General features: G+C 36.5%; 2 protein-coding genes across 2 annotated transcripts in view; both read left to right on the top strand.

Moving 5' to 3' along the window:
• The window catches only part of LOC144958063 (uncharacterized), a 30168-nt gene extending 23581 nt beyond the window's left edge, over nucleotides 1-6587 (top strand). Inside the window, exon 5 of the mRNA XM_078889663.1 lies at nucleotides 6207-6587. The gene's annotated coding sequence lies outside the window, so the exon portion shown is untranslated. The remainder of the gene's footprint in view (nucleotides 1-6206) is intronic.
• A 1014-nt stretch (nucleotides 6588-7601) lies between these two features.
• LOC144957547 (uncharacterized) lies at nucleotides 7602-9699 on the top strand (the record flags this gene model as incomplete). The annotated part of the gene is made up of 1 exon (XM_078888894.1): nucleotides 7602-9699. A coding segment is annotated over one exon (591 nt), but the record flags the coding sequence as incomplete, so codon positions are not given.
• Between the last annotated feature and the right edge of the window lie 9891 nt (nucleotides 9700-19590).

Genomic DNA, 19590 nt, shown 5'->3' with positions numbered 1-19590 from the left:
TTTTTTTAAATAAAAAAATTATACCTTTTGTGCCACGACATCATAAGATATCATCGCCTAGGCATTCCTCGAAGGAATATAGATTAACTCATTAAACAAGATGTCCGATGTCAACAGGAATCACCCATGTTGTCCAAGTGAGCAAATTGGGGGTTAATAATCTTGCTCAAGGAAAAAAAAACGAAAGTGCCTGAAGCGGGGCTCGAATCCGGGTCACAGTGCAATGCCTTAACCACTCGGCCTCTTCACCCCCCATTATTATTATTATTATTATTATTATTATTATTATTATTATTATTATTATTATTATTATTATTATTATTATTATTATTATTATTATTATTCGTTTCGTTGACGATGACAATATTTCCGTTGTTGTTTAGTGATGGTGGTGTTGATGTGGTGGTTGTGATTGTAGTGTAGGTGGTGATGATGAAGTAGTGGTAGATAGTGATGATGACTATCAGGATAATGATGATGGTGGCAGTAGCTGCGGTTACTGTAGTTTTGATAATGATGTAGTAGCTGTGGTAGTGGTGGTAATGATGATGATGTGATGGTTGTGGTTTTAGTAGTGGCGGTGGTAGCGATGATGACGAGGAGGAGGATGATGTAAAGGTGGTGGTGGTTACTATAGTTTTGATAACGGTATGGACGTTGCTGTGGTGGTAAAAGTAATGATGATGTGGTGACCTTATTATAGTCAGATTTTTTATTAATGGCGTGTGTTTTTCTGGTTTTTCTCAGCTGTCCCTCTATCAAAAGTTGTAAAAATTTGTGTCAACCTCTGAATCAATTTGTCTTGACTGAATCTAGATTTTGGACCGTATTGATGCCATATTAAAAAAGTTTTCTTCCTATAAAAAAACTACTTTAAAACAGCTGACATAAAATTAGAGATTTTACACTATAAAAAAATGAAAACAAGTTACGCACCACAAAGTATGAATGAATTTATCGTATATCCAAAAAATCTTGTGCTGACGTAGTAATTATGAGTTCACGTCATACTTCTTTCCAAATAATAATAATTCGCTTTAAGTGTTATAAGCATACCACTTAGGTAGTTTGTATTAAATTTTGAATTTATTATTTATGGCATATTATCTATATCATGTCGTAATTACCAAAGACTGATATGAAATCTCTCGCTTTAAATCATTTGAAATAGTGATTGTATACTCAATATTGTCAAATTAACAAACACTGGTTATATAACTTTGACAAATTTTTTGTCTTTGCATGAACGTTTCACAGGGCCTTTAAAGGTTTTAAAAACATATTTGGCTCTTAAACAACACAATATGGTACGGAATCTCTATCGGTTCCACTCTCGTAAAGCTGCGAAAAGAAGTCTTCGTGTATCTATCGATAAGCCATTAAAGATGACGGCAATGGTTTTGAAATTTCACAATCAACCATGAGAAGATCGTTATCGAAATACGACAGAGAGATCACCAGTGTAGAATGACGTGACAGGAAAAGGATAATAGATAACTTTGATATGGTTATCATCCAAAGATGTATGGGTGGGCGTAAATATACATCCAAAAAAATATTGGACATCTGATTATTCAAGCAGAAAAAGGCCCATGGGTTCTGGACAGAGAATCATTGTTATTCTTGCAGGTGGTGACACTGGATATTTAAAAGGATGCCATGCCATTTTTTCTTCTCTGCATCATCCGGAATTTTATTCTGGGGTCAATGCAAAGGTATTTTAAGACTGACTAAATATCGTTTGGTGCCCTCCATTGAAGCACCCAGCTGTATTGTATTGGACAACGCTACCATTCGTTGGCCCATGGTCACTTTACGGCTCCAACTTTGGCAATTATAAAAGCTGACATGATTTCAGGTTTCAATCAGACAGTACTACATATTCTGACCATTTATCAAAATTCTAACTATATTCCTTAGTAAAAAAACAAGAAATGAACCAGAAACAGCTTTCAAAGCAGATTTGTCTAATCAGGGAGTTTTGACACGTGGTTGCGCGACTTCCCCCATATCATTGTGAGTGCAATCCAAAACGAGGTCATTGGGTCTAAGTAGAGGGAAAGATTGAGAGGAGGAACACCAAATTTACTCTCACCGATGAGGCAATAAATGATAACAAAGAGTGAGAAAAGGCATGCCTCAACCTTCGCAAACTAGAGGAAAATTAGATTTCATTGGATAGAGTGATGCTTGGAATCTTTCTGTAGTCGTTTTAATTCTCCTTTTCATCATCATCGTCATCAGATTGTGCTGATTGATGTGTCCAGTATTTCTTGGTTGTTGTTGTAGTTGTTGTTATTGTTGTTATTGTTGAGCACATATTTGTGGAGACACTGTCTCATAATTGATGAATTTTTACTTTTGACCAGTCTACATAAATTTGTGTAATCCTCTGTGGCATATACAAAGTTATTTCTCAAACTTTTGCAATCAAAATTATATTGGAAACGCTTTATCTTCACTTTCATTTGTATTTACCAGTAATATGTATTGATAGTTATAAAATGTAGATGTCTGATAGTTAATAATTGCCATTCATTGCTTCATATTCAAATACTGCATGTATATCGTTTAAGCTTCAATTAACCGAACACTCCAGTTTAACGAATTCCTTCAAAATGGATATGCGGAAAATTCATAATTTTGATAATGTAAATCTTCTATGAGTTCCGATCCTCACCTGTTATCGATTTAAATATAGCTTTAATAAGCGAAATCCTTTCCTATTGTTTTAAAATTCATGAAAAACTATGTTTTTATTAAGACAAATTCTTCTTCTTCTTCTTCGTTCCTCTGATGGACATCTATGGCTGCAGTCCGATATCTGCTATGAAGTCTGTGGTCCGCTTTAGGTCCTCAGCCTCGCCATAGAGCTTTGTGTTGAGTGTTGTAGGGGTGACCCAGTGGTTCGAACGTTGCACGTTGTATAATGGGCAATCCATAAGCACATGTAAAGTAAGACAAATTGATTCAGAGGTTCATACAAATTTTTGCAGCTATGCATTGGGGGGTCAGCTGAGAAAAAGAAAAAAAATATGCACGATTTATTAAAAATCTGACTATAGTAGAGGTAGTTTAATGATGGTATCTTCTATTATTTGCAGGAGCACTGAGATGTGAGTCATGAGCAACGACTCTACATCTTGGGATTGTTCTTGAGAGCTTTTTGTTTTCTGAACCTTATTTAAATTGCCATTGACTCTAACTTAGAAATATTCAATCGACCATACTATGATTATTGCAATCGACGATACTATGATTATCTTTCAGTTTGTTTGTTTTTGTTTTGTTTTGATTTTTATTTGAGCGAGTCTATTCTTTTCTCCCTGTTCCGTTTCTGAGCATGAATTTTTAAAAAATTGTTTTTATTTATTTATTTTTCTATTTGACCATTTGATTGCCCTCTGATTTTTAAAAAGTTTCTTTGCTTTTTAATTATTTATTATTTTAGTATATACGAGGGCTCTTTCATAATTAACCGAAAAATGCCTGTAAAATCCGCGTTTTTTATGCTATCAACAAAATTCTTGCACGTGTTCATACCTTGACTCGTCCTTCATTTCTCTACGTAACAGCCAAGTCTGTCGACACACTTCTGCCAACGCCGCACCATGGAATAGGTACCCTCTCGGAAGAAATTTCCGTCAAGGTTTTGTAGCCATTTCCGCACATGGTCAACAAGCTCTTCATCGACATCAAAGCGCTTTCCTGCCAGCTCATGTTTCAGTGGCCCAAAGAGGTGATAATCAGATGGTGCGATATCTGGACTGTGTGGTGGGTGTGGCAAAACCTCCCATCCATATTTCTCTAGCCAACCTTGCGTCACTCGTGCTGTGTGGGGTGTAGCGTTGTCGTGTTGCAAAATGACCCCGTTGGTCAACTGCCCTGGGCGCTTTCTGCGAATGACCTCCCTAAGCTTGTCAAGAGTTTGGCAGTACCTTGCAGCATTGATTGTTTCTCCAGGTTGTAAGGTTTCGAACAGAATAACACCACGACTGTCCCAGAAAATAGTTCCCATTATTTTCTTTGCTGACCGCATGACTTTGAATTTCTTCGCGACAGGTGAGGATGGATGTTTCCATGTCATCGAATCTTGCTTTGTTTCTGGGGTGCAATGGTGCAACCAAGTCTCATCACCGGTGACTATGCTGTCAAGAAAAGTCACATCGTACCCTAGAAAGTCTCCGCCGGCGTTGGCAGTATGCCCGTGAACCCTGCGTGAGCTCTTGCTTCTTCTCAAAAGTTCCCTGCAGATGTCCAATCTTTGTTCTTTATGATTGTCTGTCAATTGCTTAGGAACCCATCTTGCGCTGACTTTTCTGTAGCCAAGTTCATCAAATACAATTCTATGGGCAGACGTTTCCGAAATTTCAAGACTGCTTGCGATTTCATGAAGTTTCAACCTCCTGTCTTGACGAATAAGCTCATCAACTCGCTTCACATTGTCTTCTGACGTCGCAGTTATCGAACACCCTCTCCCTTCCCTGTCTGTCAAGTCGGAATGGCCGGCTTCAAACAAATTACACCAGTGATAGACTTGTGTACGGCTTATAACATGCTCACCATATACACTCTGAAGTTCTTAATGAATTTCGGTAGGATTCAGACTTTTGGCGTTCAAAAAACGTATGACAGCTCTGATTTCCTCCTTTGACCAAGTTTCAAGGTGGGCCGCCATCTTTAAAATCGTCTAGAAATTCATTGTGCAAAATGATGCACTTCATAATTTCTGGGAATATCCGTAAGGAAATAAGGAATATCATGTCGTTTACAGAATTAAAAAATCTCCACTGTTTGCTGAGCAATGGGCATTTTTCGGTTATTTCTGAAAGAGCCCTCGTACTTTTTGAGATCCAAGTGGGGACGAATATTACAATTTGCAATATTCTATAAAAAAGAAAAATATTTAAATGCTCAACGCTCTGAGAAAAAAGACTAAAAAAAAAAAAAAAAAAGTGGCGAACCAGGATTCGAACCTACAGTGTCGATTCTGACAAGCTGATTTATTGTTGGTTAATTTTATGCTATTATTGATCATTTAATAACTTTTCTTATTTATATGTGCATTAAGAAAGGTTCCATATTTTGGGATGTGGATAAAGGTTTAAATGAGCGGAATTTCAAAAAAGTGTCTGTGTATAAGTATAACCGTCCATCGTTATTGGCAGACTCAGACAGTCTTTAAAAAAATAATCGATTTTCTTTATTGGCAGACGTGTCTGAGAATAATCACAGCGCTTTGTAAACGAAAGATTTGCCCAGAAAATTAGTTTATTCTTTTAGATAAATGTCTGTCTCCTTAATGTTGTGGGAGGAAATATTATTGTTTGATACTCATAGGTAAGTTTAATACGATTTGTGTCTACTCATAGAAACGGCTGGCTAAAAACAACAAAGAGGTAGGCATTGGTAAAGCCTTTGGCTTTGGGGCGAGGTCACCTCTTTGGTTACAGTTACACTATCTAGACGTCTAGACTAATTAAGAAATTAAGGAGCAGGCGACAGGCACCGGTGTAAGATACAGAACTGAACAAGTGTGTATGAAAGGTGCCAGACAACGCAAGAAAGAAAAATACACGAAAAAAAAAAAAAACATCCCAAAAATCAGTCGATTTCGACTGGGGATTGAACCTCAAATCTCAAACGGCCCAAACCTGATTACCGGTCAGAGTCAGCAGACATGTTACCATTACACAGGCTCCCGATAGTTGGGACAATCTTAACACCTATGTGTTGTTTGATGCAAGTGCAAGTGAGGGTTCACAGTGTCAAACGCTTACCCTTGTGAAGAATACCAAAATAATATATAGAGTAATCGTACAATCTTCGCACAACTCTCGACACATTGGGCCAAATCCCGATCTGCAGACATGAACTTCGAACAAGATATGTATATGACTGTTGTAGTGATTTTGTAGTCGAATGATTGAACATGTGTGATACTACTAAAAAAACTATTGTAAAGCACTTCTGAGCACTATTTGTGGATACTGGCGCTATATCAAATAATAATAATAATAATAATAATAATAATAATAATAATAATAATAATAATAATAATAATAATAATAATAGTAGTAGTAGTAGTAGAAGTAAAAGTAATTTACACAAACATTTAATTCTTTACTTGGGGGAAATTTATCACTTCAATAGATTTTTAAGTTATTAGTTTGTGAAGGTAAGAATACTCTTGTCTATTTCTACAGATAGCAACGATGTTGACAGCTGTGGCCAGTCTTTGAATGGTGGACTTCATGAAGATGTCCAAATTGAAATTGATGTGGATGAAACTACAGACAGTTGTGTGGAATGGCAAGAGCCTGGAACTGATTTCCAGAACAATCATGATACAACTTTGGAACATCTTTCTACAAACCACTGTAGACCAGATCAAATACAGTAGAATTACTTTAAACCGAAATTCTGGGGACCTTCTAAACCATTTCGGTTTAAAGACATTTTGGTTTAAAGCAAGTACCCGTTTTGCAATGTTTTTCAAGGGTCGTACTATTGAATTGCTTATTCAATCGTATCATGGGTTGTTTCCCCTTAAATAAAGGTTGCCTTAGTCACCATTTATTTATTTATATTCATGTTTTGCTTTGTTTTGTTTTTTTCTTCCTTTGTTTTTCTTTTCCTTATTATTATTTTGTTTTTGGGTGTTTTAAAAATATTTATGGGAGGTTTGTTTTTCTAATCAAAGTGTTGAAAGAGTTGAATTCGGGATGCCGTGTTTTTTACAATGTCTCCGTCTTGCTCAACTTTTTTTTCATGGACTAGATTTTTTTTTTAAAACTCCAATGTGTAAGCACAGTGCTTTCTTTTAAACATCTTTTTGTAACATGTAAAGCTAAAATAAGATCGAAGGTCTTGTATGATAATGATAATTGACAATCAATGATGCGCAGCGACTCAGAGGTGAAGTAAAATGAAAAGGCGTGTCAATGCTAAGCTGTTTACTACACACCCCTTTTTTGTTGAATTGCCATTAGGTTCAAAAGCCTAACTACATACTCCCCCCCCCCCCCCCCCCCCACACACACACACAATTAAAACAAAGTGGAAATGGAATGGATGTCAATGGTAAGTTGTCTACACCCAACCCACTTAGTGTCATGTTGAAAATCCAAAGCATCAACACACGAGCGAGACCATCTCGCCTGCGTGATTCTACACCCCCACTTCCCCCTCATTCCTCCATTGTTGCCTGCCAGTCACTCGTTTCTTCCTTTTCCAGTCTGTGCGATTGTGGTGATGGCCAAGACCAAGTGCAGTGATTGAAGCCCCCACCCCACACCCTCATCTTATACTTAGGCTCTTTGCCGAATTTTTGAAGAAAAATAGAAAGAGAAAAAGGGGAGGTGCTCTCAAGTTGTTTCGGTTTAAAGAAAGTCGTGCTTAGAAGTATTTCGGTTCATAGTGAGAATTAGTACAAAGATAATGAAGAAACTAGCACAATTTATTAAATTCTTTGCGGTTTAAGGTATTTTTCAGTTTATCTTCTTTCGGTTGAAAGTAATTTTACTGTATTTAATTTTAGTCAAATAGACGAGCCTCAAGTTAATACAAAATCTCAAAACACTACAACTTCACAGTTGTAAAATCACTCAAGAATCCAAACTGGAGAAAAGCCACATATCTGTGTAACCTGTGGAAAGGCATTTACTCAGAATTCACATTTACAAGTACACATCAGAATTCATACAGGAGAAAGACCATTTAAATGTGTCATTTGTGGAAAGGCATTTGCTAGGAATTCAGACTTACAAGTACACATTAGAACTCATACTCATACAGGAGAAAGACCATTTAAATGTCCAACCTGTGGAAAGGCATATATTTTGAATTCAGATTTACAAGTACACATTAGAACTCATACAGGAGAAAAGCCATTTAAATGTGTTGCTTGCGGAAAGGCATATACTAGGAATTCAGATTTACAAGTACGCTTTAGAACTCATACAGGTGAAAGACTATTTTTATGTCCAACCTGTGGAAAGGCATATATTGTGAATTCACATTTACAAGTACATATTAGAAGTCATACAGGAGAAAAGCCATTTAAATGTGTCGCCTGTGGAAAAACATTTACTCGAAATTCAAATTTACAAGTACACATTAGAACTCATACAGGAGAAAAGCCATTTAAATGTGTCACTCCTGGAAAGGCATTTACTCGGAGTTCACATTAAAAAATACATGTGAGAACTCATACAGGGGATGAACCATAATATTGTGTGACTTGTGGGGTAAAGCATTTACTCAAAATTCATATTTATATTAACACATCCGAGCTTATACAGGAGAAATACCACTTAAATGTGTGACTTGTGAAAATGCATTTACTTGGAATTCAGATTCACTGCGACACGTTAGAACTCGTACTGGTGAAAAGTCAAATTAATGTGTGACGTGTGGAAAGACATTTTCTGAGAAGTATGCTTTGCTAGGACACACACGTCGGAAAGTCTCTCATTGTTGTCATTCATCAGGCCCAGACTATGATGACCCATGACCTCCACATAGCCCAAGTTGTCACTGACCGCCTTTACATTCGTATAACCCTTGATGGTGTTACATTAATAAATAAATCAATATTGTGCATTTCCAAGGAGTTACCATGCTCAATGTGTTTCACTATCATTCATTCTTTTCCCCAAGCAGGCCATATAGAGCAATTTTACCATTGCATACAGTACATACCAGTTAACTGTTAGGTATAGTTTTTGTACTAACAGTCTTACAATATCTGTCACTGTCTATGGCCAGGAAAGACTCATTCACTCCCGAGTTGAGTGGGGTAATTGTGTGTTACGTGTCTTAACAAAGGAGACAGCATCAAGACCAAACTTTTCCACTCTAAAATCAAATAAACTCACTCTGCAATTTTATCAAGAGAATGCCAGATGAAAGAATACCTCTTGTATAGGATAGGAGAATTATAATATGAAGGGGCAAATGTATAGTATTAAATGTGGAAAAACTGGAGGATTAAGCTATCGAAATGAATATAAAAAGGAGGATGAGGTGAAGAGTTAAAGTTTGTACCACAATGGACAATGTCATATTTGTGGCATAAAAAAGCCCCATATATTTTACATCACCCGTCGAGAAAATCACTATTTTTAAACTGGGTCATTCAACCATTAATATCTCGGCCATCAAAAAACGTACAGAGTTAAATTTGGTATCATCTTAAAAGGAAGGTTTCAGCTTAATTCCATACCTACTTAACAATATTAAAAAATAGGCATTAAAGGTAGAACAATGCCTTTTTAAAGCTTTACAGCAGCAAAAATTATTTTTTTAAAATGACATGTTACTGATACCAGTTTTGAACCGAGTCTGTCTAAAAGATAAACCTTATCTCTATTTTCACTAATTTGTTTTAATGAGGGTTGTTTGATGGCCAAGGTATCGCATTTAAAAATGCCCATCTGTTATGTTCAGTAATTCGATATTTATATAAAATAACATTCAAGACTCATTGTGTTTAACGATTGGTATTGGTAGCCACATTTTTTATTTCCCATTCTTTTTTCACAAGGCAAGTCACTCAGGATATTTACTCCAACATATTTGCTTTATAGGTTAACTCCCTTTAATTACGGACTTGAAAGTAACTACATTGAAAATCCTCAAATTGAATAGAAAGTTGTATTGTATTATAAAATGATTAAACGTTAAATATCATGTTGGCACTGTATTTCTCCATTGTTGGTTTTGTATTTTTATTTATTTATTTTAATTCAAAATACTTGACTGATACACATAATAATTATTTAGTTTCAAGTCCAATGTTCCAAATTGTTATAATCCGTTTATGAAATTATGTTTATATGATCTATCTTGTCTATCTTGTCGATGACTATCAATCATACACCTTTGTACCAGATAAATGGTATGGCTCGTAGTGAGCTTAATCGTGTCTAAATCTAATTGCATTCTAATTCTAGTGTGTATGTTGATGTTCTTCTTCCTTTGATTGCCCACAATCAATTGGTTGATTCTTATGGCAAATATGAAACTGCTTTCTAATCTCTCTGTATTCCTTGTTTATAATCGTTAGTCTGAAATCAATTTCCAGGGACATTCAGGGGTCGTCAACGTTGGTCAGTGATGGTTTGTGTAAGGTCTAAGTATCTGCATAGCAACTTGCCACAAAAGCATCAATTGTAGTGGCTTCGGTCACTTTAGCGTCAAGCTGGTTCCAGTCCCTGACTGTGCGCGGCAAGAAGGAAAAACCACGGTATTGTGTTCTGTGTATTATGAGACTGTATTGGTTGTTGTTACCTCTTCTCTGTCTCAAAGGTGCTGGTGTTAGTTTTTTCTTGATGACTGGGCATTCAGCGAGGTGGTGCTTGATCTTAAATAGCATTGTTAATCTTGCTGATTTTCTGCGGTGTTCTAATTTCGGCCACTGTTGTTTTTCTAGCATTTCTGATACACTTGAGGTGTTGTGGTGTCATTCTAACACCGAGATATTTTGCAACATTCACTGTCTCCAATGTATGTCCATCTAAGTGGTATTCAGTTATCTTGGGTGTTTTTGATCTTGTTATGGGCATTGATTCGCACTTCGCTGGGTGGAACTTCATATCCCAGCTTTCTTCCCATATTTATATTTGACACAGATCCGCTTGCAGTTTGTCATTGTCAGTGCTGTAGACTGCAGTATCGTCTGCAAAGAGTCTGACTGTTGTGGTTAGATTAAGTGGCAGGTCATTAATGTATGCCAAGAATAGACAGGGTCCTAAGACATCCCTATCTAACAGGTACTTCAGTCGAGCGACATCCGTTAACAATAACAGCTTGCTGGCGATCATGTAGGAAGTTATTAATCCATATTTGGGTTGTGCCCTGTATGCCGTAATGACGGATCTTGTGCATAAGTAGGCTGTGATTCACACGGTCAAAGGCTTTGGCAAAGTCCATGATAAGGACGTCTGTATGGAGTCCCTTCTCCAGATTGGTTGTCAGCTCTTCCGTAAATTCCAGCAGTTGGGTCTCGCAAGATCGTAAACGTCTGAAACCATGTTGGTATTCGGTTAGTACATTGTATTGTTCAAAGTGTTTCATGATGTTGCTGACGATGATGTGCTCCATTAGTTTGCAGATGATGCATGTCAAGGAGATGGGCCTATATTTTGCCGGGTCGTAGTGTTCTCCTTTCTTAAAAATGGGTGTTACATTGGCATTTCGCCAATCTGATGGTATTACACCTGAAGCCAAGGAAGACTTGAAGATGGCTGTGATGCCTGGGGCAAGTTCTGATGCGGGGGGATAGGTTGTCAGGACCACTGGCTTTGTGGGGGTTAAGTTTAAACCTATTTCCATACTTGGGGGCCAAAAAGACCCCAGGGGGGTGTTTTTTTATTCATAAAACAGTCAATTTTTGACACAGAGACCTGAAATTTGGTGACTTTTCCTAAAATGATGAGGTCCATGATCATGCCAAATTTCATCTTTGTCACGTGCATAGTTTACTCACACTGAGCATGCTCATCTGGAATTTGAGATTTTCTGATTTGGGGTCCAAATGGACCCCATGACTTTTAAAGAGAAAAATACTAGAAAGTACGATTTCCTGATTTGGGGTCCATTTGGCCCCCATGACTTTATATAGAAAAATACTGAAGTTTTCAACAAAGGAATGCTATTTCTTTCATTTTATTCCACAATTTTCTATAATAATAATAATAATAATAATAATAATAATAATAATAATAATAATAATAATAATAATAATAATAACATTAATAATAGAAATAATAATAACAATAATAATAGTAATAATAATAACAATGATAATAGTAATAATAATAACAATAATAATAATTATGATAATAATAATAATAATACTAATAAAAATCATCATCATCATCATCATAATAGTAATAATAGTAGATAATTTTTATTATTGTTAGTATCGTTATAATTTTATTATTATTATTATTATTATTATTATTATTATTATTATTATTATTATTATTATTATTATTATTATTATTATTAGTATTATTGTTGATGTTGTTATTATTATCATTATTATTATTATTATTATTATTATTATTATTATTTTTATTATTATGATGATGATGATGATTATTATTATTATTATTACTATTATTATCATTATTATCATTGCTGTGGTTGTTTTTATTATTATTAATATTATTATCATCATCATCATCATCATCATCAACTCCTTTTCGTGAATGATTGTTGGTTTTATGAAGTAATTGCAATTCAGACATGGACAACACTTTTACAAGTGAGTGGAGTCGAAGAGAAGCATGTGCCAACAATATCTAGGATCATCCAATACAATTTGATAATGGTAACAATTGACTATATTTATGCTGATTCTCATTGATGCAATAATACCTTTCAAATGTAGAAAAACATTAGAAACAAACAAAAAAAAAAAAAACAATAGCAAAACATAATTCAAAATTTATTAAAATTAATCCGAGGCTCAGATATAGTAAATTTTATGAATTAAAAGGCAAGAAAAAAGTTCCACTATCACTGAAATATTGTTTTAGAAATATGATTTTTTCTGATCAAAGCATGTGAACATATTCATTTACAAGAGAAGTACATATTATTCTGCTACGCTGTGAACATGTAAATTCTCCACATCTGCAAGTCTTTCTGAATTTTACATCATTTTTTCTCGGACATTTTATTGATCTTCCCCTTTTCGCATTCTTCCTCTTCCTGCTGTGCTGTTGATCTTATTCTCCCATCTTGCACTTGTACATTTTGTTCTTGTCCCTTCTTCGTACATATCACCACAAGACTACTTTTCATTTTCTTAGTGAAAAAAATAGAATACTCCTGAGGCAGGCTTTTTCAATTTTCAAATGCATGACGTGGTTCTTTTGGATTTTATGAACTTTGATAGAATTCTTCCTATATGTGGAATTTTGTTCTTATTCCAAGCAGTGCATTCCTCCACAAACAATGTATTTTGGAAGTTGCCAACTTCTATTGTTTCTTCAGCTTCATCTACCTCAGATTCAGAATCGGTGGCATCTATTTCTGGATCTGGCTGCAGCAGAATCAGTGACATTTCTTCATCAGTGATGCTTTCATTTGAAGAGCTTGTATCATTCCCAATCCAATGAAATGGTGAAATACATCCAATGTCTGAAGGATTAGGAGAAAAAAATTATATTGGGAAGGAACACACAACTGGAAATGGCGATGAAAAAGAGAGAGAGAGAGAGAGAGAGAGAGAGAGAGAGAGAGAGAGAGAGAGAGAGAGAGAGAGAGAGAGAGAGAGAGAGAAGGGGGGGGGTATTTTGGGGATGTGAGTATATTATTATTATTTTGAAAACTTTATTTTACTGGAATCCCCAATTGACAATTATTGTCATGTAGAAATAAAGAAAACATCAAATATGAAAGTATCTGAGAGTAATGTGATTACAAAACAATGTAATTTTCTCGTTGTCTTCATGGATTTGCTGTGATATGCTGAAAGTCACATCCAACGAGTCAGATAAAAGAGGTATAACTGTTCGATTTTTCATCTTTAAAAAAACGGCTTTTACTCTGAAGTCTTTGCAGCCAATAAATCCAAAAATTGATGAGTTGTCAATATTATTAATTTATACCTTCATCATTATCATCGTGGGGGAAAATCATCCATTACCTGAAACTCGATTTGCAGCAGCTCATCTTTATCTTGCATTATTAATTGATGATATTCTGTCAATTCACTGGTTAAAGATAAACTAATCTTACACCAACTTAATATTTATTTTACTATTTCATACAATAGAAACATACTTGATAATGCTGTTACTGTTTGGAGAAATTACATTCTAACAATCAGAATTGAAACTCAGATTCTCATATTAGATTTCATATGATGCCTTTATAACTCCGAGCTAACAACCATTACACATATAAATGTAATAGGTACCATTCAGTTTTAAATATATAGTAGGTGACATGCACTGGGGTTGCCCCAGCAGACTACAACTCAATGTATATCTGAGCATTCAAACTACCAAGGATGTTACACTTTCTCCATTCGTCATGGTTTAGGTCCAATGCAACATAATTTAGACCACATAACGGATGGCTGCAAATTAAAAAAGAAAACACCCAGCAACATACAAATCATTTAGTTAGCAAATTCAAAAATTCAAAAGCAATAATATCAATACAATATGACTGAAACATAATGTAGACATTTAAGCTAATTTAGTTCATCTAGAGATTGAATAACGGTACAAGAAAATAAATCACTTCACATAAGAAGTTACAAACAAATCTGTGGTTAGGTAGGGTACACACAAGAATAAAAGATAATCGAGAAGCGAAAATAAGGCAAGTATTGGAAGAAACATTAAATTGAATATTAGCGCTTTCATGTATCCATTATTGTTTCATCATTTCATATTTGGCGACTCTAGCTGCTACTACAATCATAAAATTAACAATTCATTTTTCGTTACATAGGATAAGTGTCAGAATAATCTTCATACATCACATATCTAATGAAAAAAAAAGGAATGAGTTAGTACTTACTTGGATGTTTCTTGATTAGAGTTGATGAAAAAGTAGGTAACTGAAACTGGCACTCATCATATTGGACAGCAAACAGGAAACAAAATCACCAAGTCAATTATTGTAGATGCCATCTACCAGTAAGTTGTGGATCATATTGACACGACTATGTCACTAAATAAATAGATGCATAATGTCACAACAAAAACAACAAAATGATGCAAACTTATATTGCCTATATACATTTAATGAGAAAATATGATTTTAACTGAATTTTCCATAGTACAAGCATGGGGGATAAATGGCCCTCAAATAAGAAATAAATAGGACTTTCTAGTATTTTACTATGTGCAAGTCATGGGGTCCAAATGGACCCCAAATCAGAAAATAGGACTTTCTAGTATTTTTCTCTTTGCAAGTCATGGGGGCCAAATGGACCCCAAATCAGGAAATAGGACTTTCTATTTTAGTATGAAAATAGGGTTAAGTAGTAGTTTCATTACTCCTTCTTCTGTGATGGTAATGTCCTTCATTATAGGAGTGTTGGTGGTCTTCATTGATGTCTTGTTAAGAAATCTGCATTTGAAAATTCTTTTCCCTCACTGAAGACAGATTGGAACTGTTTGTTAAGGATCTCTGCCTGCTCTTTTGGGGTCTGAAATGAGATGTCCTTCCTTTCTTAGTGGTGCTATGCCAACTTTATTAGATTTTTGTTTTTTTATATATGACCAAAATCTTAAAAAATGTTGTGATTTATTTTCATTTTCATCGCTAAAGATGCCATTGAGGTGAGACCAGTAACTACGTCTCATTTCGCGCTGTATTGTCTGCTTCAGGATGCGAATTTCTGTTGTTAGTTTTTCGTCACCAGATTTTTCCATCTTTCTGTACAGGCGCTTCTTCTTTGCGATCATTCTTTTTAAATGTGATGTTATCCATGGCATGCTGGTCTTGCTTTTGGTGGTCTTGTGAGGTATGAACTCCTTGACGGCTTCCAGTAATGCGTTTTTGAAGTCGCACCATAGGTCTTCAGTTGTGGACTTATATTCATTGGAGAGAATATTGCAGCTGATATTTTTTGCAGAATTTCTTAAGTTTTCCCAGTTTGCCTTGGCGTAGAGGGGAATTTCTTGAATAGGTTGAGCCTTTTTTTTGTTGTATTGAGGCTAAACTTGCAGTATGGAATATCATGGTCTGAGAGGCCTGGAATGATTTCCACCCTTGGTATTAGTTGTGGTGAGTTGGTAAGAACTAAGTCTAGTGTATTTTCTCCCCTCGTGGGTTCATCGATTATCTGTTGTAGTCCATGGTCGTTAACAATATCCACGAAGTTAAGGTGTAGGTTTGGAAATGGTCATTTTTCTTTTAATTTCATAGAGTTCCAGTTCCATCATGGGAAGTTGAAGTCTCCCCCAATAAGGAGGTGCACATTCTTCATCTGGGTTGCTCTTTGTAGGGTTATTTGGAGCCCAGCAAGACTATCTATCAGTGTCAGCAACATTTGGTCTATAGAATGCTGCAACATAGAGTGAGCGCCTTCCTTTTAGTTTGTGTGCCCATATTATTTCATAATCTTCCACTTCCAGGTCTGGTACTTTGTAGCTGTCAATGTTGTCTCTAACCGCTATCAAGACCCCTCCTCCATTGCGATTTCGATCCTTTCGATATAGCTTGAAGTTGTGTGGGAAAATTTCTGCATCCGAAATGTCAGGGTCTAGCCATGTTTCAGTTCCAATAATAATATCTGGTTTTAGACTGTCAATGAGATGGGGGAACTCTGCTCTTTTGGAACTTACAGACTGAAAATTAATATTGAGTATTTTTAGTGGCCTGTCTTTCCATTTGTTTTGTTGTCCTGCTCTAGAAGGGGTGGAGGCATGGAAAGGCTTAAATGTTTTGGTGGGGGTGGTGCCAAAAAAAGAATCACTCAGAGTTGAGAGAGAATGGGAAAGGTTTGCTAATGAGTCAACACCATGGAGGTCAAAAGCAGTCCTGCTGTTGGGATTGCCACATACGGCACAGTAACCATTGTTCGCTGCTATCATTTAGTTGGTTATATGTTGCTGACCCGATACTCTGACAGAGTCCACGGTACCACCGATTACATCTATCACAGACTACTCCTATATCATTCCATGTCACTGTTGTGTCACAAGTCCCACATATCCAAGAAGATGTGCATGATGTATTGTCATTGGGCATGGTAAGGCACTTGAAAATGATAAAATTTGCCAAAAATATTTTACATTTTTTCACTCAGTTATAATATAATGCCAGCAGAATAACTTTTATCTTGATAAGACTAGTAAATAACTAAATCTAGTCCACGTTCATGAAAACGGGCCCTGAGGTTCACTTCTTTATTTTGCAAAGACCATTTGAAAAGAATACCTATTTTTAACGGCGATGAACGAAACTTCGAAATGTGGCACCTGAAGTTCTTAGGTCTTATGAGACTTAAAGGTCTACACCACATCTTCATCAATGAAGACTGGGTGGGGATCCTGACCTCCCATAGCGGGCAGGGGGGGGGGGGTACATACTGTGTCTTCTATCCCCTTATATCTGTATTCCAACATGCTTTCTGTCTTTGTCTTGGAATGAGATTACTTGGTTTTGTCCTGGTCCTGGTCGAAGTCCCTGCTGGGAGGGAAACAGTCAAATGCATAGTTATTGTTTTGGGAGATGATATTTTTTTCCTTGTAAATCATCTCTCTGTTTTGTATTATTATATTATTTTTAATGTATAATGAAAGCATTTGAGTGTATTCCTCTTTGTTGGATTTTGTGCTTGTGTCCGGATGAGACTTATAGGTGATCTCAAACTAAGTACATGGGTGGTATGCTCTTGGATTCTACATCTGATCCCTATTTGTTCCCAGTTCCCCTTTTGTCTTACTTTTTCTTGGGTGCTTTAATTGTAATTCTATAACTTTTGACTATCCCATTTTCTTCCTTTTTACTGGCGCTGATATAACCTAAATGTGTTGGAAGCGCCGTAAAACCCTTAAAACAAAAACAAACATCAATGAAGAAACTCCAGATACGGATAAAAACGCAGAATGCTTCGCGGTGCTCATCCAATGCTTAGATGATCGTTCATTGTCCCTCATTAGGCTTTTAACGAAATCGGGTCGAACGAGACGCCGAACCCGAACGGATATAGCCTTCTCACGTGACCATGAACGAGATCTGGATAGTGAAGACTCTCAAGCGGTATGCAGCATCGGATCTAAGGTCACGTGATAGAGGATAGCTTGGGTTGCTGTTGGCTTGTGTTAGGGGAGGGGCAAGGTCAGTGTCATTCAATAGTATATAATTGTGCACGTGGCGCTCTATACAGAGAGAAAATTATAAATTGATTACGGGCGAAGGTGGGGGGAGGGTGGAGGGGGGGGGGTTGACCCACAAACGATCGAGGTGTTGGGCTTCGGGTAGACCATGATACGAAATCAAAGAGAAAAGGCCGCTGGTACTTGGATGGTGGAAATGGTTGGGGGGTGGGGGGGGGGGGGGGTAGTGACAATCAGCATGGGATGTATATATTAACATTAATAATATAGGCAATAGATGACCAGGGATGTGTATTGTTTGTGTATTGTTTGTATATATTTGTTTGTGTGTGTGTGTGCGTGCGCGTGTGTGTGAAAGAGATTACACAAAAATACCTTTCTCGGGAGCTTCCAAATGATTACGTATACGATTAATTTGAAAACCACATTGTTGAACAGCTTGCAAAAAGGAGAACATTTATCTTTGTTTCACAAAAATAGGTTTAGAAATAAAAATTTTTCTAGTAGATTGATTTTGAAAAAAATATTGCTCAATTTTTTAAATTTAATGATAGTTTCTTTATTTTCCGGTCGGTTTTCTTGATTTATATCTCATTTTTCAATTCTCAATGCGACGAGCACACTGATGTATCTCGTGTGATTCAAAAGCGTTGTTTGTTTTTTTAATATATATATACTGAGAATCCTCACTAATTAATTCCTGAGCGTTGATATGGTGACGCAGTTATTACATACAAGACCTTGCAGTCGAGTCGGCAGGGCTTTTGGGTTACACAATCACTATTTACCCATCGGTCAGCGGTACTCTTTGATGTATACAACACTCACCGCCTTTACGCAAAGCCGCCTGCCCATAAATCAAGAGATGGTCTCCTAACTGTTCACAAGCGAACTGTCAAACGAGCAATCGATGATTGGATAAGAATCTCAAGATCTCATATAATAAGGTAAGTTTTGGAGAGGTGATATCCCCCCACCCGTCATCGGACAGAACTTTCATTGCGTTATATCATATTAGCTCCGCCTCCTCTTTCTATTCCGGAGTGACGAGATTAGACGAGAGGACGCGAGAAAAAAACTGATCACGTGATCGGTAAGTCGTTCGTTCGGTGTCCGTTCGGTGAGCAACTATAACTCTGTATTATGAGAGACGCAATCGATGATGGGAGAATATCCCTGAAAATTCTAAAGGAACATTACCTCCTAAAGGGTAAACCAAGGATTATAGCCCTTTATACTGAGCTTACTAGTTTACAACTTGGACAGGAACCCTTAACTGATTTTTTGATAAGAGCTGAAACAATTGCTGCACAACTACGCGATGCGAACGAAATAATAAGTGATGGTCTTCTGATCGCCATGATCATGAAAGCTCTTCCATCGCAGTACAAAGCGTTTACAGCGGTAATAAATCAAAAAGAAAGTGATTTAAATTTCGCTGATTTCAAAATTCCTCTCAGAAATTACGAAGACCAAGAGAATTTACACAATAATAAAACCACATCGTCTTCAATTATGTCAATGGCCGCTGAGCCACAGCCTCAAAGGCACTCTACCTGGTGTTCATTCTGCAAGACAAAATCTCACCATATCAGTGAATGCTTCAAGAAACCTAGACAACAACATAACAACCCACGCCCACCGTCATGGCAAACTAACAACCCACACCCACCGTCGTGGCAAACTAACAACCCACGCCCACAGTCGTGGCAACCTAATAACCCTCGCCCACATGCAAACTCAAACAAACCAAAATTTTGTAGTTTTTTGT

Source organism: Berghia stephanieae, chromosome 12 (assembly GCF_034508935.2).
Source record: "Berghia stephanieae isolate SIO BIC M18660-M18661 chromosome 12, UCSD_Bste_1.3, whole genome shotgun sequence".
Classification (NCBI taxonomy): Eukaryota; Metazoa; Mollusca; class Gastropoda; order Nudibranchia; family Aeolidiidae; genus Berghia; species Berghia stephanieae.
This window is presented reverse-complemented; position numbering and strand designations above follow the sequence as displayed.